Genomic DNA, 26,403 nt, shown 5'->3' on the forward strand with positions numbered 1-26,403 from the left:
CCATCTTCCAATATTCACCAAGGGTTCTTCTAAAATGTCTTTCTTCCCTAAGCAGTCTCTCAAAAATAGTTCATATTTCCAACTTAGTTTCTTTAATTTTCTGTCCAACCTTCAAGGGTAAGCAATAGTCCATCTTTTCACATCTTTAACATTTATATATACGACAAATAATATTACAAATATCCAAAGTATCAATTGTAGTAGTTAAAATCTTCACTTTACCTTACTTATATCAAATAACATTATTAAAATTACACCTATAACTTATCCAAAATATATCTATTATAACAATTACATTCTAATTAACATTACATCCATCTCTTAAATATAATATTTAATCCAAATTCCTAAATTTTACTATCTATCCTCCAAAATTAAACAATATTCCATCTTCCTATTCCTTTATACCTTAAATATATCAAATAGTACCCCTAAAATTACACATTTATATCCACAATAAATCATTTACAAAAATTAACCATAATCATATATAATAAAGTTAAACATTCTCCCTCCCCTTCTTCTGTCTTACACATTTTCGACCATCTATTCACCATTCAACTTAACATCTGTTAACAAAGAATTCCCAATCTTTAATACATTAGTATAAAAATCTCGTGCTTTACAAATTGTGTTGAGAAAATACTTTCTTCCTTTATAATTCAGTGTTAAACCAGCTGGAACCTCCCATCTAAAATATATCTGATGTTTCTTAAGCTCATCCACCAAAAAGGCAAATTCTTTTCTCTTTCTTAACATTTTAGGAGGAATTTCCTTCATCATTATTATATCTTGTCCTAATATTTGAAATTTATTTTTATAAAATGCTCGCAAAATTCCATACCTAATCCTCTTATTTGTAAAATAAATAACCACATCTCTCGGTAAGCACTTCTGCCTTGCCCACCAAGAATTAACACGATAAACCGGCTGCCACTTGTGACTGCATAAACTGGCACCAGAAGCCGGGGTCCAGCTGCTCCCTCTGGGTGGGGCTTAGTGGGGCCTGAAGGCAGCCCCAGAGTGTTACCATCAGCAAAGAAGCTCCTTGGAGGGGAAGTTGCTGCTTGGTGGGATTCAGCCAGTTTGCACCGCTTCCGGAGAACCGGTTGTTAACTTTCTGAGCAGTTTGGCAAACTGGTTGCTGGAAGAAATCATTAGGGCAGAGAACCGGTTGTTAAATTATTTGAATCCCACTACTGGGCCAAACCCTTCGAAGGGGGTCGATTCTGCCTTCTGAGAAAAGGCGATGGCCGCCAGGGGGCAGGATCGGGCTGAGGACGGGCAGCCGAAACAAAGGCGGAGGAGGCAGCCAGCCTGGATGGAGCCCCCACCTTTGGGCCTTCCTGCATTACTGTGCCTGGATAAATCAGGCCTGGCCAGAGACAGTTCGGGAGTGGGTGGCAAGCCTGGTTTGGCCCTTTTGCTCCCTGGTCCAGATGGGGGTCAGTTGGTGGAAGATTGTCCAGCAGAAGGAATGAGAGCAGCTGCCCAGGGACCCCTGCCCAGAATTTTTCACGGGGGGCGGGGGGCAGGGGGCTACAAGAACCTTCCCCCTATAAACAGTTGAGCGGTTTGGGCACCCCAGATGTTGAAGGTCAGAGGTTGGCAAAGTCCTCAGTGCCAGGCTACAGATCTGCTTGCGTTATGCAGCCCATGGCTTTGTGCAACCGTGGTCTATTTAAAAAGATGGAATTGGTGTGATTCGTGTACAGGCAGTCCTTGACTTACAACAGTTCATTTACTGACTTCAAAGTTACAACGGCACTGAAAAAAGTGATCATCCCCCTGGTCACATGATCAAAATTCAGATGCTTGGCAGGTGACTCATATTTATGACGGTCAGAGTGTCCTGGGGTCACATGATCCCCTACTGCAACCTTCTGACAAGCAAAGTCAGTGGGGAAAACAGATTACTTACTTAGCAACTACATTGATTCACTTAACAACTATTGCCAGAAAGGTCATAAAATGGGACAAAATTCACTTAACAAATGTTTCACTTAGCAACAGAAATGTTGGGCTCAATTGTGGTTGTAAGCCGTGGATTATGCTAGGTTCTGAATCCTGGTTTGTGAAAGATGCTGGCTGAGCACCCGGAACAAACCATAACGATCCCCCCGAGCTTAATACAAGTGTGCAAAGCCAGCCTCTAGGTCGGAGGAGGGTGACCCCCCCCCGAAGCACCTGGCTGCAGTCGTCCATTTTGGAGGCAGGCGGAGGGCATCTGCCGTGGTCTCCCCCCTCCCAGCTGGCAGAGCTGGAATTTCCCCGGCTCCACCAGGTTGAACTTGGTTGGTTATCCGCCTGAGGATGACCCCCGCCCTCCCTGCCCAGACCCACAAGAGAAGAGTCACAAGATTGTGTCCAGTTTACATAAAGCTGCCCTGCTCCGAATCATCTCCGGCCTGGCGGGGCTGGGAGGGGCTTCCTTCCAAGCCTCCTCAGCCTCCCCAGCCCGGCTGCCCAGAGCAGCCAGACTGCCCAAGAGGAGTGGGAGCCTGCAGGGAAGGCACCAAGGTAGGGACTTTGTGCTCTGACAGGGGAGAGCCTTCCAGCCCTCTCCCCCTGCTTTCCTTCAGGTGGGTGGGGGGCGCTGCAGCTTCCATCCAGGCATGCCCTGTGGGGCTCGGGGGCCGTCCTGCCGTTCGGATCCTGGAAAGCCCCTACCTCCTACCCACTGCAGACTCTGAGGGTAATTTGGGCAAAACTTCCTCGGAGGGAGCTGTGCTCTGGTGCCCCCTTTTTCACGAGGAGGGGGTTCTTGGGTGGGGGGAAACTTCTGTCTTTTGAGCTGCCCAGAGTTGGTTGGGAGAGATGGGTAGCTGTGCCAATCAAAGAAGTCACCCTCATCATCCTCGTCGATGTTTGCCCCCAGCCCATCTGTGCCCGGCTTGTGGCTGGCTGGGCTCCACTCAGTCTGGGTTCGGGGGGGGGCAGTTGCTCCTTTGCTGACAGTTTTACCTTTACCAGCCGTGGAAGGCAGGCTGTTGTTAAAGAAAGCCCAGCAGGCAGGGGTGTCAGACGGGGTGGGGTCCCTGTTTCCCTCTGGGCAGGGAGTTTTTTGGTGTCATCAATCCCAGGAGGGGCTGGAGAAGCCCTTTGCCTTTCTGGAGGGCAGGAGACCACAGCGAACCCACCCGGCCAGGCCCCAAGCCCGAGCTCAGCTGAAAGGAAGTATGCAAAGGGGCCAGCCTCATCCTGGCCCTTCCTGAACAACTGGTATTGAGAGACCCATAACTTCTCTTGGCTGAGGGCCCCCATCCCATCCTTTGGGGGGGGGCAGATTCTGATGTAACTTCTTGGAAGACTCCCCAATCCTTTCTGAGAATGTAAGAAAGGGAGACCCCTGTCTCTCCCATTCCCCACCCGGCTTCCCTCTCTAGCCCCCTGCCCCTCTTTACTTTTTCTTTTGCGGGGGATGGGGTTAATTCTCTGCTTTCCTCTTGGGGGGGGTTTTCCCTGGACGCTGAGTCACTTGTGGTCCTTTCTGAGTGTTTCCCCTTCTCCCTTTCTTTAAGATCTAGGACTGACCATAAGGAAACGTTATTTCTCACCCCTGTCCAGGGAGCCCAGAGAGTTCCACCCCTTTGCATCCAAGCCCATCACTTTCCTTCGGTGTCCCTTTTTGTCCAGGTCTCCAGGGCAGGGCGATCTCATCGGAAACCCCTCCAGCTTTGGGAATCGCTCTCGAATGAGGGGTCTCTTTCCTCGTCCCTTTGGCAGCTCCTGGATCCAAAGGTTGAGGCCACCAGCTTCAGATGATCGGCTTAGCCACATCTGGGCTCTTGCAAAGGCATTTGGGTTCTTACCTTCGGGTCCTCCTCAAAGTGGCCGGTTTAATTTGGGCTTGGCGGGTGTGTGTGCAGACCCTGTCTGGGGCAACTGGAGCACTGCTGCCGGCACCGGCTACCTCTGACTAGGGATCGGTTCAGCGTATCTGTGGGCCCAGATTGGCTTTGGACCCTGGTCTGCTTCAGGATTATTGTGATTGCATCGTATTCTGGGTTGCTTAACTGCTTAATGTGGCCCGTGATGGCGAGCTCCTGGGGGTAGCTGGAGAACAGCCTTCAGGTCTAGAGACGGCTGCCACTCAACCTGGGTGCAAAATAGGGCACCCTCACCTCACCCCTCCGGTGCAGCTGGCCAGAGAGAACCAAAGGCCTGGCAGGGGAGCCCCGTCTCACTTCCTCTCTGACCCCATGCCAGCCTTCCCAACCCGTTCATCTTTGGCATTGGGGTCTCTAATGCAAACCTGGGAACAGACCCAAAGAAGGGGGCCAAGTGATGCAAAAGCTTCCCTTTCTTAGCTTTGGCTGCTGCCAGCCTTGCGAGGTAGACCAGACAGGTAACATGTGGCTGGATGATAATTCTATTTTTTTTGTAAAGTCACATTAACAGAACCTGAGCAGCCTGGAAGTGCATCTCTCCCCATCCCACCCACCCGCCTCTTTTACAGCCCAAGAAACTAGGGAGGGTCTCTTCTGAGCCACATTCCTGCTGTTGGCTTTTATCTGACTGTCCCCTTGCTGCCTCCCTTCACCTGTCTGCCAAGGTCGTCACATCTGTCCAAAGACACCACAGGGGAATCTGCTGGAAATTTACTGGCAAGGGAGTGTGATGTGTGGGTTTATCTTCTAAGTGGCCTAAAGTTACATCTGATATGACGGGGCCTTAATTGAGGTGATTATCATCCAGATAATCGCCCTCCCCCTCAAAATGTGCATACTTGAATACACAAATACATACAGGTAGTCCTCACTTAATGACCGGCCACCTAGTGACCGAAATTATGTCAGACCCAGAGCCACTTGTTTTTAAAGGCAAGGAGACGACCTTGGCAGCTTGGAGATCAAGAGAGGCTCCTTGGAGGCTGCCTCCCCTCCCCCCCAGCAAAGACCGGGAGTTCCCTGGGGGAGGAATTTCCTCCTCCTCACTTGCAGGACAAGAGTCAAGGCGGAGCACCTCATCACTTTCTCCTTCGCCTAGACTTTCTGACCGCCACTCAACACCGCAGGGAGACGGAACCAATACGTTGGTTCCGTCCCAGGCGCCTGATGGACCCGGAGAGGTTCCAGACGGAGCTTGGGCCGTTTCCTGAGGGTCTGGCTCACGGCACGGCCGAGGAACTTGTCGCGGCTTGGGAGGCAGCGGCGGGGCCTTGGATCGTGTCGTGCCTTTGCGGCCTCTGACCCGGCGTAGGTCTCAACCAGCTCCCTGGTATTCAGAGGAGCTGAGGGAGATGAAACGCCGGAGAAGATGCCTAGAGAGTTCCTGGAGGTCCAGTCGTTCGGAGGCTGATCGGACACTAGTTAGGTCCTATACTAGGACCTACCTAGTGGCAATGGGGGAAGCGAGACGTTGCTACGTCTCCTCCCTCATTGCGTCGGCAGATAACCGCCGGCCGCCCTGTTTGGGTAACTCGCTCTCTCCTTCAACAGGGAGAGCGGGATGACCCGCTGCAGGGACGTGCTGAGGAGTTTAGTGGTTAGCTATACGACAAAATCGTTCAGCTTCGGGATGGTCTGGACCAAAATTGGGTAGATCCGGGTGGGATGTCTGAGAGCCGTCTTGTTGAGATTGTTTGGGATGAATTTGACCCTGTGGCTCCCGAAGACATGGACAGGTTGCTGGGTAGGTTGAATGCCACCACATGTTTACTGGACCCGTATCCCTCTTGGTTGGTGCTGGCCACACAGGATGTGACACGAGGCTGGCTCCAGGGTCTTAAAAATGCTTCTTTGTTGGAGGGGGTCTTTCCGGCCGCCTTGAAAGAGGCGGTGGTGAGGCCTCTTCTCAAGAAGCCTTCCCTGGACCCAGCTGTGTTAGGTAATTATCGTCCGGTCTCCAACCTTCGCGGCGAAGGTTGTAGAAATGTGGTGGCATGTCAGCTTCCCGGTACCTGGAGGAAACCGTCTATCTAGACCCGTTCCAGTCCGGTTTCCGGCCGGTTACAGCACTGAGGCGGCTTTGGTCGCGTTGGTGGATGATCTCTGGAGGGCCAGGGATAGGGGTTATTCCTCTGCCTTGGTCCTATTAGACCTCTCAGCGGCTTTTGATACCATCGACCATGGTATCCTGCTGCAGTTGGAGGATTGGGAGTGGGAGGCACCGTTTATCGGTGGTTCTCCTCCTATCTCTCGATCGATGCATGAGCAGTGTTGACGGGGCAGAGGTCGGCCCCGAGGCGCCTCACTTGTGGGTGCCTCAGGGGTCGATTCTCTCGCCTCTTGTTCAACATCTATGAAACCGCTGGGTGAGATCATCAGTGGTTTCGGTGTGAGGTACCAGCTGTGCGCTGATGACACTCAGCTGTACTTTTCCACACGGACCACCCCAACGAAGCTATCGAGGTGTTGTCCCGGTGTCTGGAAGCCGACGGGTCTGGATGGGGAGAAACAGGCTCAAGCTCAATCCTCCAAGACGGAGTGGCTGTGGATGCGGCATCCCGGTACAGTCAGCTGCAGCCTCGGCTGACTGTTGGGGGCGAGTCATTGGCCCCAATGGAGAGGGTACGCAACTTGGGCGTTCTCCTGGATGGACGGCTGTCTTTGAAGACCATTTGACGGCCGCTCCAGGAGAGCTTTTACCAGGTTCGCCTGGTTCGCCAGTTGCGCCTTTCTAGACCGGGATGCCTTATGCACGGTCACCATGCTCTCGTGACATCTCGCCTGGACTACTGCAATGCTCTCACATGGGGCTCCCTTGAGGAGCACCGGAGACTCCAGGTAGTTCAGAATGCAGCTGCGCTGGTGATAGAGGGAGCCCTCGTGGCTCCCATGTAACACCTCTCCCGCGCAGACTGCACTGGCTGCCTGTGGTTTTCCGGGTGCGCTCAAGGTTTTGGTAATGATCTTCAAAGCGCCCATGGCATAGGGCCGGGTTACTTACGGGACCGCCTACTGCCACCGAATGCCTCCCACCGCCCGTGCGCCTCACAGGAGGGACTCCTCAGGGTGCCGTCGGCCAGGCAGTGCCGACTGGCGACACCCAGGAAGGGCCTTTTCTGTGGGGGCTCCCACCCTCTGGAACGAGTTCCCCCCAGGACTTCGTCAACTTCCTGACCTTCGGACCTTCCGCCGCGAGCTTAAGACACATTTATTCATTTGCGCAGGGCTGGACTAGATTTTTAAATTTTTAAATGTTTAAATTTTAGATTTGGTTTTAACTGGGGTTTTATTATTTATATGTCTATTTTAAATATTTGGCCTATATAATAAGTTTTTTAGATGAATGTTTTACTTTGTATATTTATGTGTTTTTATATGGCTGTACACCGCCCTGAGTCCCTAGGGAGATAGGGCGGTATAAAAATATGAATAAATAAATAAATAAATAAATAAATAATAAATCCTCCCATCCTCCCCTCTGGCCCAGTGCAAAACTGGGAGAAGGAGAAAGAGAAGGATGGGAGTTGTAGTCCAGCAAGTCTGGAGAGCCTGGTTCAAGGGTGGTCTTTGTGGGAGGGTGAGTCCAGACCCTCCCCCTCTGGCTTGGAGCCCCTTCACTGGGGAGGCTCAATATCACTTTGCAGAGGTTCTGCCACTTGGGCATTTTTGGCCATTCCTAACTTGGCAAAGTATACAGAAGAGAAGAAAAACACTGGCCTCTCCCCAGTTACCCCATAACCCTTTGCTAGAACCTTTTTCCTATGGGGGGGGTCCCCACTTTCATTCTCACCTCTTCCCCCTTCATGGACAAGCTGGAATCGAGGTTTGAGAGCTCCTTTTGGGGAAGGCTCCCACCCACTCCCTCGAATTCTGGGAGTTGAAATCCACAAGCCTTAAAATTCCCCAGGTGGGCACCTTCGCTATTTTAGATGAACGGTTGTCCAATCTTTTCTTGAAAACTTCCAGTCTTCTGAGAGGCTTTCAGTCTTGGGGTCCCCCCCCCCGTAGCTCAGCCCGCAGTTGCCAAGGAGGTGGCCTGAGCTGACCGGAGCCCTGAAGGCCACCTCCTCGGGGATCCTGTTAGCCCAGCTCAAGGTCTCTACCGAGGGCTGCCCTGATTGAGGCGTGACCCTCATGTGCCCCACCTTCCCAACTGGGGCTGCCCAGAGGTCTGCAGATCAAGCCGCTGCTGTTCGAGGGAGAAGCTGGCTGTGCAGCGATTCTGAGCCCTTCTCCCTTACAGAGACTGCAGCCTCCAGGCTGTGTGGGCAGGTGAGCCGAGGTGGGGCTGGGCATGAAGGGAAGGAAGAGAAAGTGGAAGCGAGGCTGCCGAGCCTCGGCTGCCAGAAGCTCTGGAACCACGGAAGAGAACGCCGGACCCTCCCAAGGAGCACCCCAGGGGCAGTAAGTGGGCCAGGTCTCCTCAGCGGGCTGATGAACAGTGGGAGCTGTTATTCTTGCTGGATTTCTGCAATTCTTCCTTTAGTTTTCTCCTTTTTCTTGGGGTGAATCTCTGTTGATGCCGAGAGTCCGAAGTTTGCCTCCCTCACTCCGTCCTGCCCCTCTTTTTCAAGGTGCCCCCGTCCATTTGGTCTTAGCAGCCAGGCCCCCATTCATGGGGCCTGCTGCTCCTGCCCAGGAGAGGGGGGCACAGACAGTTTGGATCGCAAGGAATGGTTTCGGCTGTCAGAGGTGTCTGCCAGAAAATATCGGCCTCCCTTCCCACCTTTTCAAGAAGTAGGAAGAGAGCAGGAAAGGGAGGGGGGGATTTCATGCAGCTGAAGGGGGCAGTTGCACAGAAATGGGGAGCAAAGCAACAGGCCCCTGCGTGCCACCTCCACTGCTGGTTCTGTGGGTCAGGAATCCATGGGAGGTGGAGCTTCCACAGATCACCTTTGCCCCCTGCTCTGCCACAGAAGTAGTTCTAAGGTGGGAGAGGTAAACCCCTTGAGCCAAGGGGAGTCTGGGAGAGCCCCATCCAACTCTGGGCTCCCTGGTAGAGCAGCACTTCGGCTGACATTTCTGCTCCAAAGTGATGGCGTCTCTTCCTACATATTTTTTCTGGTCTCCTCTCTGAGGGGGCCACTGTGGGGTCCTGGGTGGGCCTCTCTGCTGCCTCCATCCTCGGGCCTTCCACTTGCCCCATTCCTTGCAATGCCCCCAGTTCTTTGCATGGGGTTTTTCCTGTCATCTTCCGAGAAGCTTTGCTGCCCGGGGGTGTTCCAGTGAAGCGGGCACCTCCCTCTTCTTTTAACCCAACAGCAAAGCAAAGTCCCCAGTTTGAATGGGGAAGCAAACACGTCCTGGGTGTTTCCTTGCTTTGGGTGGAGCCCACAGCTGTCAATTATAAAACTCATTTTATGGCCCATGGGCTGTGTAAACACAGCCAATGTTGGCTGATTCAAAGCAACCGGCGCCCTGGTCCCATATTGGAATCTGGCTCCAGAATTTGGAGTAGGGTGCCGGGATGTCCCTGCCCAGATCTCTTGTGTCAAGTGGGCCCCCCTGAGGGCATCCAGGCAATTCCTAGCAGCCATGACTGAGCATCGCTTATTCTCCGCAGGGCCCAGGGAAGGCAGCCACCATGCCAGTCCTCAAGAACCCCCATCAGCTGAAGGCGGCCGGCAGAGGCCCTGAGGACAGTGGTGGGGATGGCAGCCTCAGCGGGACACTGATCCTGGCCAAGGAGAATCCAGGGACCAACCCTTTTGAGGAGGACCTGGAGGAGAATGAGAAGGACTCCTTCCTTGGGAGCATCTCCCCCGGACGAGAGAGGACCCTCCCAGGGGACAGGGGGGACTTTGAGCGGGGCCTCTTCAGTGGCAGCCCTGAGGACCGCTTCAGACGCCGGGCCACCCTGGAGAAGCTGGTGGGGTTGAGCCCCTTCCGCCTGGGCAGGAGCCGCAAGAGTGGGGAGAGGCGGTCGCCCGGGGGTGAGCAGGGCTCCGACCGGCGTTCCTTCCTGGAACGCATGATGGTACCCCTGATGGAGAGTAACCTGGGCCAGCGGGCACCCGAGAAGAAGAAGCCGCGTCGCTGCTCAGAGGACTTCAGCCTGCTGCAGCGGTTCAACGGGCGCCGCAAGGAAGGCTTCTACAGCTCAGACTGCAGCCCGGAGGAGAACGGCGGTGGGGACGCTGCCAAGCGCAGCTCTTTCCTGAAGATCGGGCTGGGCGGGAAGGTGCGCCGGGCATCCCTGGTGGAGAAGCTCAACCAGACAGAGGGCTTGGAGGCTGCTCCGGCAGCCGAGAAGTGTGACCCCAAGCCCAAGGAGCCACTCTCGGGTGAGTCTGGCCTGGCTGAACGAAACTGGAATCCAGGCGCACCTCTTGGCACCCTGGCAGGTGAAACCCTCAAGGGTGGTGGTGGAGAGAATGCCTAATCTAGGGACCAGCTAGGGGGTTCCAATTGCTAGCTTAAGTCTGGGGGGGGGGCGAAAACCGGCCCCCCACCCTCCAGTGCACTTTTATCCCTACTTGTGTAGGGAAATGTCTGGGAAGACCAATTGCGTAGAATTCCTTCCCCAAGCGAGCAGCTGAGTCCGAGGCAGCCGGAGGTGGACCAGCCGTGACCCAACCAGGACATCTCACCAGTGTGGCCAAACAGCCTGTCCAGGCAGTCTTCTGAGACCCTCAGGGGCTTGGTGGCTGGTTCTAGCCCACAGGCTCAATTACTGCCTGCCTGTAGCATTAACCATATATGTGTATATCATTTCTTCCTGCTATCAACCACACCAAGTGCCGGCTGTGTCCATAGATAACCACAGGGGGGCCTTGGAGGGGCTGCAGGGCCTGGCTGTGTAGAGCTGCCCACCGGCAGGGGAAGCTCTGAGAGGCATGGAAGGGACCCCCTCAGCCTCAGTCTTAGCAATCCCACACTTGGTGCAAGGAGTTGCCGGCCCCGCCATTTCATATGCACGTGCACTGCAGCTTTCTTGTGGCGGTGCTTTCAGTAAGAGGTCTCTGCACACAGCTGAGAAGAGCGGATTGTAGAGAAAACGGCCACTGTGCAAGGAGAGGCCACAAGTCAGAGGCCCATTTGTTTCAACCTCTGTTTTTTTTTTCCGACCCCTTCATTTGTTTGTCACCCACTTCCACAGATTCTGGGCACTTCACAACAACTGCATGTCCTGAGCCACTGGGCTGCCGAAGCCAGAGAACCCCCAGGGTCCCGCTTGCCCCTCTCTGGCGCTGGGTCTCTGCCTTCCCAGGGCCAATGGCTGGCTGTCCAAGTGGCCCTTCCCAGTCCCCCCCCCCCACCTCCGGACAGAGGGAGGGAAGGAGGAGTGCTGGGCGTCACTGACCTTGGCCAGGCTGTTTATCAGGTTTAATGAGCTTCTCTTCCCTTTGTGCACATATTTCGGGCTCATTGTTCCCGTGCTGTGATTCAGAGCCTGATTGCAGGAGCGTCTCCTGAGCAGCGGCCTGTGACCTTCCCGAAGAAGGCGCCAAGAGAAGGGGGAGGCACGGGGGGGGGCACATATGCATGAGCCATCCAGCTTCCCCCCAGAGCCTGGAAAGACCCTTCCCCCTCCCCAAAGGCTCAGGGCCAGTTAGTGGTGGTGGTGGTCTCTTTACCTGAGCGCCAAGACGATGCATCGACCATGCATTGCCCAGGGTCCTCCTGTAGCTGGGCTCAGCAGAGGGGCGGTTACTGGGCAAAGAGGATGAGAGGAAGGCCAGGGTGTGTAGGGGGAGACTCCCCTGTGCTCAGTGCTCCCCAAAAGACCTCGCTCGGCCCTCACCCTCCAAAAAAGGAGCTGCGGGGACGGGCAGAGGAGCTCTCTCTGCCTATGATTCTGAGGAGCCTCCCCGCCCCCCCAAGAACAGATAAGGGGGAAGCCCTCAGGCAGGGGGCAGGCTGTGACTTGCCTCCCCCTTTTCTTTGACTGTCCCTTAACAGTTGCAGCTCTGCCCTGGTAGGTTAGACCTGGAAGCTGCTGACCAGAAGGGCCCCCTCCCCAGCCCCTTGGGCCAGACTGCTGGTCTCTTTCCTAAACTTTCCTTAGGCAAATGGAGTGGGAACCAGAAGACACCTTGGGCCACCCGCTCCCTAGCCTCCTCCCTCAGCCCTTCTCAGAGGAGCTCGAGACCTGGAAAGGGGCCCCTGGGAGCATTTCTCAGATTCAGCCCCAGCCCCTCCCCCCAGCTGATCTCTGCCATTCAGCTGATAAGGTCAGGTCATGGTGGTGGCAGGAGGCTGCGTCATCTAGTCTGGGGCATTTCCCCTCAGTGGAGGGCAGGGAAACGGAAGAGGCTGCTTTTAGCCCAGCCGGACCCTCGGCCCTCCACGGCTGCAGGCAAGGAAGGCTCCTTCCTGCGATGAGGATGAGGGCGAGGGCAAGGGCTGCCTTGAAACCTTCCGGCAAGCGGAGGATGTACGCCAAGCCCGGGACGCTCTTCCCCACCCCCCATGGCTGCCAGGGCCCCTTGTGGCCCCAGTTACTCCACCCCCGGCACATAGGAAAGGTGGGGTCTTGTGACCCCCAGCAATGGATCTTTTTTCTCAGGAGGGGCACCTCAAGCATGCAAGCCGTGGGGGGGTGGGCAAGTTGCCTTCTCCCTGGGCAGGCAGCCCACCACTCCACCAGTCAGGTGTGATTTCGGAGGCCAGAGCAGCAGTTCTGAGAGATTCAGCCCTCAGGAGCTGTTTGGTTTCTTAAAAAACGATAGAGGTACCCACACGTTTACAATGGCCGCATCTCTCGGCCTTTGCTGTTTTGATGATGATGATGATGACGACGGTCTCTATTCAGTCATGTCTGGCTCTATGGATTCTATGGGCCGGGTCTCTCCACCTCCTCCGGTCTTGCACTGCATATTTACAGTTTTAAAGAGCTGCTGGGTTGATTCTCGGCCTGCTTCGAGTCCCAGCCTTTTTTCACTAGGGGACTCAGGCAGCAGAGCCCCTCTTTCTTTGCCCAGAGCCCCTCTGGGTCCTCCTCTGCCTGGGAGGGGGGTGCTCCCTCCCCTCCTAGCCTCAGCCTCCTTTCCCCCTTGTGTCCCTCGCTCAGTCCTGGAGATCTTCCACCTGATCCACCAGCGGGATCTCTGCCTGGCCGACCGGCACATCGTGGAGCTGGAGGCCGAGTGCGCCCAGGAGGGCAGCGGGAAGGATGGCAGCCGCAAGACCAAGGACGTGGCCCTGCTCTACGAGGCGCTGCAGAAGGAGCTCTGGGCGGTGCTGGCCGAGGCGCTGGCTGCCAAGAGCTCCTACCCGCCCCTGGAGCAGCTTGTGCAGGTCATCGAGCAGGAGGAAGACGCTGACCGCAAGTGGCGCCAGGCCCAGGGAGACTCCGTGGGGGCCCCTGGGGCACGGCCCCGGAAAATGAGGTGGCAGTGGGCCGAGGCGGTGGACCGGCTGGTGGGCCAGAAGCTGTGCCAGTGCATGGAGGGCCGGGGGGGCACCATCGCCACCCAGATGGACCGACTGGCCAAGTGCACAGTGGAGGACCTGAGCAGCGTCAGGGGCCATCTCCTGCAGGCCTACCCCAAGGAGTACCAGGCCTTCGGTGTCTACTTGGGCAGCTACCACCGGGGCCTGGCCCGCTGCCTGGCCGAAGGGGTCCAGAAGCAGCTGAGCCTCTCCGAGCTCTACTTCGTCTTGGACTGGAACAGCAACATCTACCAAAGGTAGCCAGTGAGAGACCTCCTGGGGGGAGGGGGAGGCCGGGGTTCTTTGCAGGAGTGCCCACCTGGCATCGACCCTCTTGGGACCCAAATGGGAATGCTGGCTGGGAGCCAGCATGTAGCTTCTGGCAGGTGTGTGTGTGCAAGGCAAGGGGAAGAGTTGTCCTATAAGCTCAATGGTAATTCAGCCCAGCTGGAAGCTTCTTCATGGGCATCTTCCCGCACTCGGGACGCAGCACTTTAAATCTCCCCTGGAGAAAAATTGAGACCTGGCTCCTCCCCCAAATCTCTTTTCAATGGCAGAGCTCACCCCCCCCCCCCCGCCTCCCAACTCCACACACCCCAGCAGAGCCCTCTGGCCATGCCCTGGCTGCTTCTGAGCTCAGAGCTGGCAAGGTGATGCCATTCAGATACCACAGAGGAGTCTGGATTTTGCAGAGAACTGCCCCCCCCTCTCCCCCTCTACAACAGGGAGGTCCTCAGCCGGCCAGAGATCTCCCCCCTGGTCAAGCCCCAGGAGCTCGGACCCCTCCTGTGCCCGGAGACACAGCAGAGTCTGGAGGAGCAGTGCATTGCTGCTGTGAAGGTAATGGCTGGCGGGGGGGGTTGGGGGGGGAACCTATTGAGGCTCTAGACAGGCAAATGGCATTCAAAGTGGGAACAAAACCCCCCACTTGCAGTTATGGGGACTTTCTCCCCTGTTTGGCCCCTAAAAGGCAGCATTTTCAGCCGGGTTGCTCCAGACAAGGAGCTGCCTATCTAGGGCAGCTGGACTGTGTCTCTTTGCAGGTTACCCCGTGAGGCACGTGGGTCCCACTCCCTGCAGGGTGGAAGGCCAGGTCCCAGGGCACAGGTGATTGTGCCTTCCTTGCAAGGGTGTCCCAGAGATAATCCCAGCCAGCCACCATAATCCTGCTCGGTTATAAAAACAGTATAAAGCCATTAGAAATCTCCTTCAGAGCAATCTTAGGGAGCAGACAGGTAGCCAAATGACCTCAAGAGGTCTCCCCACCTCCCTCAAATCCCGAAAGCTGCAAGCCCTAGGTGCCCCCATCACCTTGGAGCCCCCCTTTGTGGACTCTCTCTGGGGCATCTGCAGATGACGATCGCCAGGGACATGAGCCAAGAGCTGCAGAAGGAGGAAGAGTGGTGGGCGCAGGAAGACAAGGAGAACAGCTTTCAGTTCGGCTTGTCCAGCAAAGTCATCTCGGTATGTTGGGCAGTGGGGAAATCCAATTTTTTTTACTACCGGTTCTGTGGGCGTGGCTTGGTGGGCGTGGCAGGGGAAGGATACTGCAAAATCCCCATTCCCACCCCACTCCTGGGGGAAGGATATTGCAAAATCCCCATTCCCATCCCACTCATGGGGGGAAGGATACTGCAAAATCTCCATTCCCACCCCACTCCTGGGAGAAGGATATTGCAAAATCTCCATTCCCACCCACTCTGGGGCCAGTCAGAGGTGGTATTTGCTGGTTCTGCGAACTACTCAAAATTTCCGCTACCGGTTCTCCAGAACCTGTCAAACCTGCTGGATTTCACCCCTGATGTTAGGGTCCCCACCGTGCCCTGGAATCTCACCCCCTCTTTTCTGCTTCGGGCAGCAGGCTTCCTTACAGGATGCTCAGCTCCACAGGAAACGGCCCCTCACCAGAGCCACCAAGGGAGGCTTCCCTCTGCTTTCCAGCCCTGGCCTGACCCTTGGGAGCAGGAGCCAGGAGGCGCTCCGTCCATTGGCCTGGCTGAAGAACTGGACACGGGCTTACTCAGCCTGGGCAGCAAGGATGCCGAGCAGCCTGAGTTGGTGTTGTGGGAAACTGCCCTGTCCCCTGGCTGAGCACAGGCCTTAGCGCTTGTGCCCCAAACCAGAAGAAAAAAAACACAGTGTCATGTCCCACTCCTCCGCTGACGGCCGGGTCAGGGAAATCCGAATCAGGCTTGCCTCTGCAGCTCTGCCCAAAGTCCTAGCAAAGTCCTCAGAGCAGGCAGGAGACCAGTAAGTGACTTCAGCAAGATAAGTTTGACTTTGCCTGACTCAGAGACTGCCAGAAAGCAGATCCTTTATATAGGCCATGGGGTGTGGCTCCATGACTCAGCACTCATTAAGGCCTGCCCCTCCCTTCCTTCTGTTGCCTCCGCCTATCCAATCTTCTGATGCGAGGGTCACTCCAATCAGCTGTTGGTAATAAACCCTCCTCAGGCTCACATGCTGTGGAGGAGGGGGAGGGGTCTAGCTGCTCCGTTTGCCTGGGCATGGAGTCAGGGCTGGGGCCGGGAGGTGCTCCTTCTTCTGCAGTTTGTCTGGGCATGGAGCCAGGACTGGGGCCGGGAGGCATACATTCCTCCGTGTTCGGGAGCAGATAAGAAGGCCCCGGCTGCTCTGAGGGCGGGCAAGACACAACACACAGGTTGGCATTTTGTGGGCATGCAGCCCTAATTTGGAAGAAGGAATCAACCCAGCTGGGCTTCCTTCTGTCCTGGCCCCACCTCTGTAAGTCCGTCCTCCCCCCAACGATCTCCTCAGGGCGAAGGGAGCTGCCATCTGTCCCAGGGGTGAAATCTACTTACCTTCCCTACCGGTATGGAAATGCACGTGCTGTGTGTCACGTGTGCATGCGGACCCTCTGCGCATGCGCAAACCCTTCTGCACATGCGCAGAGGGTTAAAAACAAGTTAAAACCAGAAAGTAACGACAACTGGGTGGGTGGACGGAGCCTCGCGCTGTCATCGCTACTGGTTCTCTGAACCACCCGCCGCCATTGCTACCGGTTCAGCCGAACTGGTTCGAACCGGTAGCATTTCACCCCTGATCTGTTCCCACCCCTGGGACCAGTCCCTTCTCTGCAATGCTGGGCCACTGGAACATGCCTGACCCTGCTGGCTGGGGATGATGGGAGCTACAAACCATTGGAGAATGCCAGCTCAGTACACAGATGGCATCAGAGGCCAGGCATAAAAAGGGTCCCTCTGAGGATAGCATGCTGACCCTGGCAACAGAGGGGGCATCTGCCCTTCTTTCCCCTTTCTTATCACAGGAAGCTCCCCCCCCCAATCTCAGCTGGAAAGTTGCCCACCCCCAATATCCCCAGAGGCCTTGTATGTTTTGCTGAGTCTTTCTCTTGCCTTGCAGGTGCTGAAGGGGCATGCTGACAAAGCCCCACAAATCACAGAGGATTTTGGAAGGAGGGTGGCCCACTGCTGCCTCGCCAGCCTGGCGGAGTTCTTGCAGAGGTACTATTGCCCAGCAGGGAGCTGGGCATGGGGCAGAAGAGGGGCGCCCAGTTGCTGCAGCATCTGTAGCCAGGCCCTCCGTGGGAAGCGGTCTTCAAGGAGGGAATCAGATCTGGGCATCTGTTGGCTTTTTTCTCTTCTGAAATGACTGCCAGGCTACAGACCAGCCGGGGGCAGTTTCTCCGTCTGAACTGGGAGGTGCCTCCCCTCCAAAATTTAAGCCCTGGTTCCAGAGGCTCCTATTCCCTGGTGGGATGCGGATCCTCACCAAGAGGATCTCACCAAGAGCTGGGAAAAGCTGGTGCCGCCCCCCTTCCCTCCCTCTGGCACGATGTGGGTCAAGGTGGAGCAGTTGAGTTTCTTTCTGAGCCCTCCAGTTTTCCTGGGCTGAGCTCAGCCCCAGCTGCCACGTGTTTGCCTGTGCTGTTCCACGGGGGCAGAGACAGGCAGGTCAGGGGAAGACGCAGCATTGCAGATGGTCTTCTTCCCCACAAGGCAGCGGGGGAAAGCAAGAGGTGGCACCATAGAGGGCATGCCCCCAGACCCGTAAAGTGCCTGCCAGGCGTCCTTCTTGCTCCTTGAAGGGTGTCCGGACCAATCGTCCCGTGCTTCCTGTGGGAGAAGAAACATGGAGGGTGGCACAGGGTGGGCATGCGATGGGCTGAAGGGGAACATGGCGCAAAATTTCCATTTCAAACTGGCTGCCAGGAATAGATTCACCTTGGGGTATAAATAGCTGCCGTGGCTCATTTATAAGGAAATGCCAGCGAGGTGGAGCCAAAGGGCCCAGCGGTCAGGGATTCTGGGGTGGACGGCCCGAGCCTGGCCAGAGACTATTTTTAGCTGTTGGCTTCCTGACGTGCCTGTTTTCCGAGAGCTCTGGCTTCCGAGTGTGCTTGCGGTTTGTCTCAATTGTGGCTGCGTCCCCACGGCCACTGTGGAGGGCATTGCAGGGTTGGGGTCTCGCAGGGTCCCTGAGCACAGGTGGGGTAAGGAGGTTGTAGAGAGGGCTGTGGCTGCAATAAGACCCGCCCCTCAGGCAGCTGCCACAGTGTGTCTGGGGCTCTTCCTGCATTCCAAAAGTGGCCAAAGGGCCCAGGGGGTCTTTGGTAAACCAGCCCCCTCTGGGTTGAGAGAGACTTCTTTGACTTAGCAGGTTTAGCAGGTCTGGGATTGCTGCAAAAATGGAGGGAGGGGGTTTCCTGTGCTGGAGGGGCCAACGTCAGGGCAGGGAGGTGGCACTGACAGGCTGGCAAAACGGGGGCCTTCACTACTTTGCTCCCAGCATCCTCTTTACCCCCCACTTTAGTTTCCAGAAGAAAGTCGAAAAGTTTCACGAAGGCCAGGTGGTCAGCAGCCTCAGTCCTGAGAGCTATGTGGGCCGGACCATCATGCTGGTCAACTGCTGCCCGCCCTTCAGGTAAGTGGCCAGCCCTGGCCCTGATGCCAACAGGGAAGCCCTCCTTGCTTTGCCCCCCACCTCCATCTCAGCCCCCAATGTCCCACCCTGAGATCAGTTCAGTTCAGTCCTCCCCACAAATCAATGGGGAGGTTGTTGTGCCCCCCGCCCCCAGTTGTGAGCCTGGCTGGCTTTGCGCAATTCGCATGCAGCTCACTTGATGGGGCTGCTCTTCTAGGGACTACCTGGAGCACCTGGCCAGGTTTGGCAACCCAGACAGCGAGGCTGCAAAGCAGCTGGCAGGCTTGTCCCTCGACCGAGTGACCCGGCTGTGCAACCGAGTGTTGGCTGACCAGCTCTTCCAAAGCCTCAAGGTAACCGGAGGGTCTTCTGGGGCCCGCAAGGAGGAGGGGGAGGCAGGGCGGGTTGTGCTGCTGGCCCCAATCAGATGACTGGCTCAGTGGTGAAATCTGAACCAGTTGACTACCGATTCGCTGGCTGCATGCATGCAGCTCACTTGATGGGGCTGTTCTTCTAGGGACTACCTGGAGCACCTGGCCAGGTTTGGCAACCCAGACAGCGAGGCTGCAAAGCAGCTGGCAGGCTTGTCCCTCGACCGAGTGACCCGGCTGTGCAACCGAGTGTTGGCTGACCAGCTCTTCCAAAGCCTCAAGGTAACCGGAGGGTCTTCTGGGGCCCGCAAGGAGGAGGGGGAGGCAGGGCGGGTTGTGCTGCTGGCCCCAATCAGATGACTGGCTCAGTGGTGAAATCTGAACCAGTTGACTACCGATTCGCTGGCTGCGCATGCATGCTTTGCGTGAGCATGTACAGTGTGCACCATGCACCAAATGCAAGGTGTGTGCGCGCGCGCAGTACACGCCAAAAGGAGGCGTAGGGTAAGTAGAACAGTGCGCAGAGGTGGGTGGCGCTCTTCAGCTGTGGCGTGTGATCTTTTTTTTACTTTTAAAGGTATTTTTTTACAACCTATTCAGCTGAATAGGTTGCAGAAAAAAACGCTTTTAAAAGTAAAAAAAAAAGGCTCTGACGATCACGTGGCTCAGCTGTGATCATCAGAGCCGTGTTTTTTTTTTACCTTTTAAAAGTATTTTTTAAAAGAAGCGTGTAAACGGGGAAGCAGATGACCGAGCTGAACTGGTCCAAACCAGGAGCGTTTCACCCTTGGACTGGATCATGGTCCCCATAAACCATGGTTTGTTCCCTTCATGTTTTGAGAACAGACCTATAGGATTGGCTGACACAATAACACACCAACCCATCAACATGGTCTGCCAGGATCAGTGGGTGGGTTTCCTCGGGGTGAGTTGTCACGAGTGGGTTTTGCTTGGAGCCAGGGAAGCCTCTGCCCACAAACCGGGCCTGCTCTGAGGCTGCATCTGAGACAGGGTCCCTTCCCTGCTCTCCCCCTCCCCAAAACAGCCCTACTTCTACAAGCTGATGAAGCGGAAATGGCTCAGCAACCCCGAGGCCTTCTCCACCATCATGGCTCTCCTGGCGGAGCACACTCAGAAGCTGAGGAGGATGAAGCTGGGGCCCTACCAGGTGGGAACAGGGAGACCCTCCCCTCCAGCCAACCGTTCTCTCCGTGCACTCGGAGGCTTCCAGGCGGGGCCAGGTTGGATGTCGAGCAAGGCCTCTGTGGAGCCAGGCTTGGTTTCTTCTGTCCTTCCACACAGCTGCCCAACCTCTCCCAGCAGGAGCCGGTTCCCCTCCGAGCACCTGCGCCCCAGACTGCCACGGAGGGCAAGCCAAGAGCCTCTTACATGCCTCATGCCAAAGAGAAACCAGGGATGTGGGGCTGCCCCAAAACTGCCCTCTCCTGCCCCAGAGGTCCCGGCCTTCTGCCACCTCTAATCTCCCCCCACCCCAGATGCTGGTGAAGGAGGTCCACCGACGGGTGCTAATCGAGTACGTCAGGCCACTGATGCGAGTGCGGATCATCTGCACTTCGTCCAAGATGAGAGCCAAGGTGGCCCACCGACTCCGGAGCGAGGCCAAGCAGCTGCAGGAGTTCTTCATTCAGCTGGTGAGATGGGGGCCCCAGGAAAAGTGGGGCTTGAGGGTAGACATCAGCAGGCAGGATTGCCCTGCCCCATGGCCACCTCCCCAGAGATTTGGAAATAAAGGAGGACGGGGGAGAAGAGGCCAAGGAAGGTCCCACTCCTCACCTGACCTCTGGCTCCCTGTGAGACTTTTGAGATTCCCAAAGAGAGTTGGGAACTCTGCTTCACCTCCTCCAGCAGTGGCCTCCGAGAAGGTCACTTCCTGAGGGCCTTTGTTTGCACATGCCGCACACAAACCCTCCCTCCCACCCGGACAAACGAGGGTCTCTCTATAATTAACTGCCTCTCCTCCCTTCCTGCAGGAATCCTCCTCCTCCTGGCTGGACTCCGTGGTGCCCCACCTGGCTGGGATCCTGGAGCTGGAAGACACACCGGCCATCCAGATGGAAGTGGCTTTCCTGGCCAGGGCCTTTCCTGACGTGCAGTGAGTCAGGGGTGGGAGGGGAACCGGCCTGGGGTCCCCAGAGCATGTGCAGAGGCTCTTGCCTTCCATCACAAGGCCTCCAGGGGCCTGGCTGGAGCAGACCAAGAGTCATTGGGGAAGGGGCAAGGGCCATTGCTGGTGCCTCTAAACGTATCTCGGCCATGGGAGGCTCTTTCCCCTCTGGGGAGCTGGCCTGTTCCCTCCCCAAAGTGATCCTTCCCCAGTTTGGGGTCCTCCGGGTGTATTGGATCTCAGCTCCGGCCATCCATTCCTCTGGTCATTCCAAGCCTCTTTCCTTTCCCTTTGGTCAGTGGACTCTTGGCAGAGTGGAGCTCAGCTCTCTAGGCTGGGCTGCATTTCCAGAGATGGAACAAGACACCAACCATCCCCAGTCATTTAACGAATGCACGGGGACAATGGGACTTGTAATCCAGCCTCCTCCCGGGAGTCGTGGATTCCTTGCAACTGCTTGGGCCAGCGTCTTCTTTGGATTAATGGCCACAAGATCCATGGAGGCTTTCTAAGAAGGAGATAAAGGCAAGAGCTGTTGAACCCAGCTTCTGCAGGGCTGGCTTCTACCTTCTCCCCACTCTAGGTTGGGGGCTATAGGGCTGCTCATTCTTGGCATGGCTCTTTTGCCAAGCTGGGCACCAGAAGAGGCAAAGCTTTGGTCTCTCCCTCCCCTGCATCTAGCCACAGCCACATTTCCCCCTTTGGTCCACCTGCATCAATCCACGGACTCCTTCCAAAGAACTGGTCTCCCAAGGACTCAACTGAGGCTCCACTCTACTCAAGCCTTGGGCCACACAGTGAACTGGGCCTGGCCCAGGCTAGAGCTTGGCCTGTTCCACACTGTGTCCCGTTGAGAGCCAGGCTCTGGATAGAAGAACATGCCTGAGATGCATCCATCTAGTGGTGGGAAAGCTGCTGCCCCACTCAGAATTGGCATTTGAGGGAGATATGTGCCCCTACCTCCCAAAGGAACAGTTCAGGGTGGAGCTGCCGCTAAGACCCCCTTCCTTCCTCTCCAGAGACTGTACCCCCCATCGCAACCGAGGAGCAGCCACATCTCTATGAGGAAGGAGCAGGACATATCCATGCCCAGCCCCTCCTCCCTCAGCTGTGGGCTTCCAGAGACCACCCAGGCGTCCTGCTCTTCCCCCCACGTGCCCCTCGTAGTTTTCTACCATTGTGCCCACCTTCTTCCTTCTACCAGGAGCAGAAGCCGTGCAAGCAACTCGGAGCTCCCTGCCCAGGAGAGCCCTGACCATCTGCTCTCAGCTCCAAGGATGCTGGGCGGCCACAGCCCCCTTGCCCCTGGGCAGCCTCTGCCTGTTCCCCTCTTCCCTCTTTGATCTCTGCAGGGGAAACTAAGGCAGGTAGATGACGCTCCCAGGTTTCCTGCAGGGCGTCCTCTGTGTCCTCCTCTGCCTTCTCCAAAGGAGCCACTTCTTGGAAGCAGGACTGTCACTTCCAGTTCCCAGGACCAGGCGGCTGGGGAGTTATAAATACCCTTCCCTTCCCTGCTCTGCCCACACGGCTCTGCTGGCTACCAGCTGGCTGCGTCACGGGGGTGGGGGTGGGTGGGGGTGGGGGCAAAGCCTGGCCTTATCATGCCTCCTCCCCCCCTTGTTTTTCTTTCCGTCTTCCTGCTGATTGCATCCTTAGGAATTGTTTCGAGGCGGCAGATCGCCCGTTAAGGGTAGCTGATGGACGTTTCCTGTTTTATCTGGATTTCTTGTTTCTTGAAAGAAAGAGAAAGAGAGAGAGAGAGAGAGAGAATAAAACCGTCCAACAGAGCAAAACAAGTGGCCGAGCTTCAGACAGGAAGCAGAGTTTGGGGGCCATTTCCTGCCAGACTGCCATTTGGGGCTGGCAGCTGGACAAGAACCACACCGGCTCTGTCAGGATTCCCGGAAGCTCCCATGGGGCGCGAAGGGCCTGTTGGCACATCTTTGGGAGAGAATCTTTTGGCAGAGGGCGCTGGCTCAGGGCCGCCCACCAACCTCCTTGGTGCCCAAGACGTGCCGATTGCCAACCCTTGGGAAACTGGGCATTCACCCCATGATGGTGCCCAGCTTGCGGAGGGGGCAGAATGTGTCTGCCAACCCGAGCAGAGGATGCCAGCACCCCTTCTAAGCTGCCCTAGCTGGGAGGAGCAGAGGGGCCTTCCTAAAAACGGGGCAGGAGAGCCATACTGTCAGCCTCACCCCAGGGCTGTATTGGCTTGGATGGTCTTCTGCCCCAACCTCGGGCTTCTGGGCTTGGCTGATTGTGCGGCCAACTTCCTGAGGTTAAGGAGCATTCGAACCAGCCGGGCTTTCAGTAAACTCTTTTGTGGGACAGGGGAGCCTCCTGCGGTCTCACCCCATCTGGGGCTGGAGGGGGGTCCCCAACTCGGTCCTCAGGCACGAGAGCTTTCCAAACTGCCACTCCCTGAGAAGGCCAGAGCTTGGATACCCTCAGGAAGGGCGCCCGTCCAGCGTTTGAGGGTCCTAGGGGGACTCAGCGGCACCTGGAGCTGTGGAGAGCCCCCTCCCCGCTTGGAGGGGCTCCCTGGGGGAGGGTGCCAGGGCGGGTTTTCTCCCAGCCCTCTGCCTGCAGCCAGGTGCCTCTTTCTGGTTGTGAGGCTCCTGAGGATCCAGTGAGCATTTGGGGGCTCCCTTTCTCTGCACCCTCAGCAGGTGAAGCCCCTGGCTGCCTCAGCCTGATGTGGGTCGGTGGGAGAAAGCCCCTCACCCTAATTACAGCCAGTTTCCTTCCCCCGCTATAGCCTCCGCTGTCCAGTATTTTCAGCCACATACAGGGAATCCTCGACTTACAACAGCTCGTTTAGTGACCATTCAAAGTTACAACGGCCCTGAAAAAAGTGACTTATGACTGTTGTTCACAGTTATGACCTTTGCCGCACCCCCCTGGTCACGTGATCAAAATTCAGATGCTTGGACACTGACTAGTATTTATGACCGTTCCTGTGTCCCAAGTGACCCCCTTTTGCGTCCTTCTGATAAGCAGCGTCCATGGGGAAGAGAGATTCACTTAACGATCAGGTTACTAACTTTAACAGCTGCAGTGATTCGCTTAAGAGCTGTGGCAAGAAAGATCGTAAAAGGGAAGGAAGCTCACTTAAGAACAGAAATTTTGGCCTTGATTATGGTCATAAGGACTACTTGTACTCCCTCCCCATTCTTCGTATGGGAACTGCTCCCCCATGCAAGCCCAGCCCTTGGGAAGCCCTGCAACGCAGCCATGCTTGCCGGTCCTGGCGGCCAAAGTCCCCGGGGTGGATGACGGGCTGGGCGTCCTGCCTGCTGCATCTCCCTTCTTCCCTCCCTGCAGAAAGAAGCACCTGTCAGCCCTGCTGGATGTGCGGGGCCTGCAGAGCCAAGGCCAGCGGCAGCTCATCCTGGCGGCCTTGGAGAGCCTGGAGCTGATGGGGGCTGAGACGGGCATCTGCCAAGACCGGGCCTTCTTCTCCGAGATCACCACCGGCGAAGTCTTCTGTGTCCGCGTCCAGCTGCACCGCCTCTCGCACTTCGGGCTTGCCTGCATCTCCCGGATGCGCCGGAGGCCTCCCCGCCTGCAGCAAGAGAGGAGGGGGCTGAGAGAGAAGGAGGCTGAAGCTCAGCTGTGAGGACCCCAACCGGACATTCTTGGCCTTTTGGCCAGAGGGCTACCCTGCCCTTTCCCAAGAAGTCCTGCTTACGGTGCTCACCCACTGAGGAGGAGTGCGGCTGCCTGCTGGACACGACCGCTCGGCTCTTGAGCTGCAGGCCTCCTGCAAGTGGCCGAGAGCCAGACGGGCAACAGCCACTCTTTGACCGCCTGGAGTGGCCATGGTGAAAGACCACTGCCTCACATAGGCTGGATTTGGGGGTGATTGCTGGGGATGGGGGGGTAAGAAAGGGGGCTGGGGGACAAATTCATCCACTCTTAGACTATCTGAAGGGCCCCCACCCCTATAACCAACAGGTGGGTCTGAAATCCTGATGCTCCTCTCAGTCCAGTTCGAGGCCAGGACTATTTCAGGGTTGAGGGAGCCTTGCCCCAACTAGGGCTTCTGGGAGGCCGAGGGAAGGAGCGAAGGGAGCCATGGCTCAGGAGGAAAACGCAGGAAGAGATCCAGGAAACACAACCCTGATTCAGCCTTGGAACCACATCAAACCAGGTGGAGAAGCAGCTGGTGGGAGGGAGTTGGGATGCCAAGTGCCATCTTCCTTGCCAAGAAGAAAGGAGCATGTGGCCTCCTCCTCCGAGACCATAGGACAGGCTCTCCAGACTTGGCCACTTGTGGGCCAAGTCTGTGGGCTTCAACGCTGGCTGGGGAATTGAAATCCACACCTCTTAAAAGAGGTCAAGTCTGGAGATACCTGACATACAACATAAGAGTAATAGGGTTGGAAGAAACCATGGAGGACTTCTAGTCTGACCCCGCCTATAGCGAGAGATCTTATACCGTAGGGGAACCCTCCAGTCAGCTCGTTCACCATGGCCAAGTTGGAGGGTGAAGAACCATTCATACATCTCTCTCGTCATGTCCCTCCCCCGTTTCTCTCCATCCTATGTGTGAAGTGGGGCAGGTGAGAGGAAACCAGCATTTCACCCCTCCCAGCCCCCATCACAAACCAGCACATAAACTTCACCTCCTTCCTTCCCCACCAGCTCAGAGGCAGACTCCCCACCACCACCTTCTTCGGACACCCTCAGTGGATCCCAGGTCCCCATGCTGGGCACTGGGTACCCCAATTCATAGCCATTACCATGTTTTTCCCCTTTTAATGTTTGTACTTGGGTTGACCTTGAAAAAGACCCCAAGGAAAGCTGGGCCTCCACTGGAATGCGAGACCACCTGGAGATCTCAGGCCTGCAGACTAAACCCAGGAGGAGTGAACAGCCAGACCTTCTGGGCACAAGTTGCAGCCTCCTCTTCCTCTGCTTCATAGCTGCGCTGTTACCAATTTTATTTCTGCCAGCACTAGAATGACTAAAGAAATGCTCGAAATTTATTTCTGGCCTTGGGCAAAAGCTGGTCTGTTTTCTAAAGCTTTTTGATATATCTTAATTTGAAATGAATATGCTGCATAAAGACACTTAACTCCTTCACCTCCTGGTTCAGTTCTTTACTTTCTCATGTGTATTGATTAACGTGCTTATTTTGTTATGTATTTGGATTTTTATTTGAATTTTTAAATCCAGTAAGTCTAATATATTGTAAGATGCTTAGATGAATGGCCTACGAATTTTAAAAATAAAGAGCTAAAATAGCCATCTATCAGCCTTCTGGGAAATGCGGTGTGCTTGTTCCAATCCAAGGAGTCCCGGTTGCAGCCCGGACAGCAGGGCCAGCTTGGACCAGCTCGCTCCGTCTGAGCCTCTTGGCCTCTGGGGGGCAGCCTCTCCTCCCCCCCTCTCCACCACAGGCATCTGGATCTGCGCCAAGAGACAAAGTGTCCCCCCAGGACCGGCTGCAGTCACGCCGCGTCCCCATCAATCCTGCTCCTGCCCTGACCTGTCCGGCCGGCCGATCCCTGGCTGTAAACAGAGCGGGAAACGCCACTCATTTATCCTGCGAGATGTAAACTTTCCTGATGGCTGAAGAATAGCCGGCCTCTCGGCCAGCCTGGCGTCCTCCAGGGAACACAAGGCGGCTTTGCAGGCAGAGCAGCAGCAACAGCAACAGCAAGAGGCTTCCAGGAATGCCCCGCCCCTCCCTCTCCCTGAAGAAAAACACCAAGAAAAACAGTTTTTC

General features: G+C 56.0%; 1 protein-coding gene across 1 annotated transcript; it reads left to right on the forward strand.

Annotated features, from left to right (window-relative positions):
• Positions 1 to 2,371: 2,371 nt before the first annotated feature.
• On the forward strand, positions 2,372 to 24,552 carry EXOC3L2 (exocyst complex component 3 like 2). The gene is made up of 13 exons (XM_058196001.1): positions 2,372 to 2,520; positions 8,134 to 8,294; positions 9,454 to 10,174; positions 12,904 to 13,522; positions 13,991 to 14,105; positions 14,619 to 14,729; positions 16,650 to 16,750; positions 18,060 to 18,170; positions 18,388 to 18,523; positions 19,587 to 19,709; positions 20,038 to 20,193; positions 20,533 to 20,654; positions 23,994 to 24,552. The coding sequence occupies exons 3-13, from the start codon at positions 9,475 to 9,477 to the stop codon at positions 24,286 to 24,288; spliced, it is 2,589 nt and encodes an 862-aa protein (XP_058051984.1). The 5' UTR covers positions 2,372 to 2,520; positions 8,134 to 8,294; positions 9,454 to 9,474; the 3' UTR covers positions 24,289 to 24,552.
• Positions 24,553 to 26,403: the final 1,851 nt, after the last annotated feature.

Source organism: Ahaetulla prasina, chromosome 10 (genome assembly GCF_028640845.1).
Source record: "Ahaetulla prasina isolate Xishuangbanna chromosome 10, ASM2864084v1, whole genome shotgun sequence".
NCBI classification, from domain to species: domain Eukaryota; kingdom Metazoa; phylum Chordata; class Lepidosauria; order Squamata; family Colubridae; genus Ahaetulla; species Ahaetulla prasina.

Excerpts from the sequence above, each read along its gene's own strand:
- EXOC3L2 (XM_058196001.1), top strand. The coding sequence starts at position 9,475 with ATGCCAGTCCTCAAGAACCCCCATCAGCTGAAGGCGGCCGGCAGAGGC. Across the intron at positions 13,523-13,990 it reads AACAGCAACATCTACCAAAG|GGAGGTCCTCAGCCGGCCAG; the intron begins GTAGCCAGTGAG and ends CCTCTACAACAG. Across the intron at positions 19,710-20,037 it reads TGAAGCTGGGGCCCTACCAG|ATGCTGGTGAAGGAGGTCCA; the intron begins GTGGGAACAGGG and ends CCCCCACCCCAG.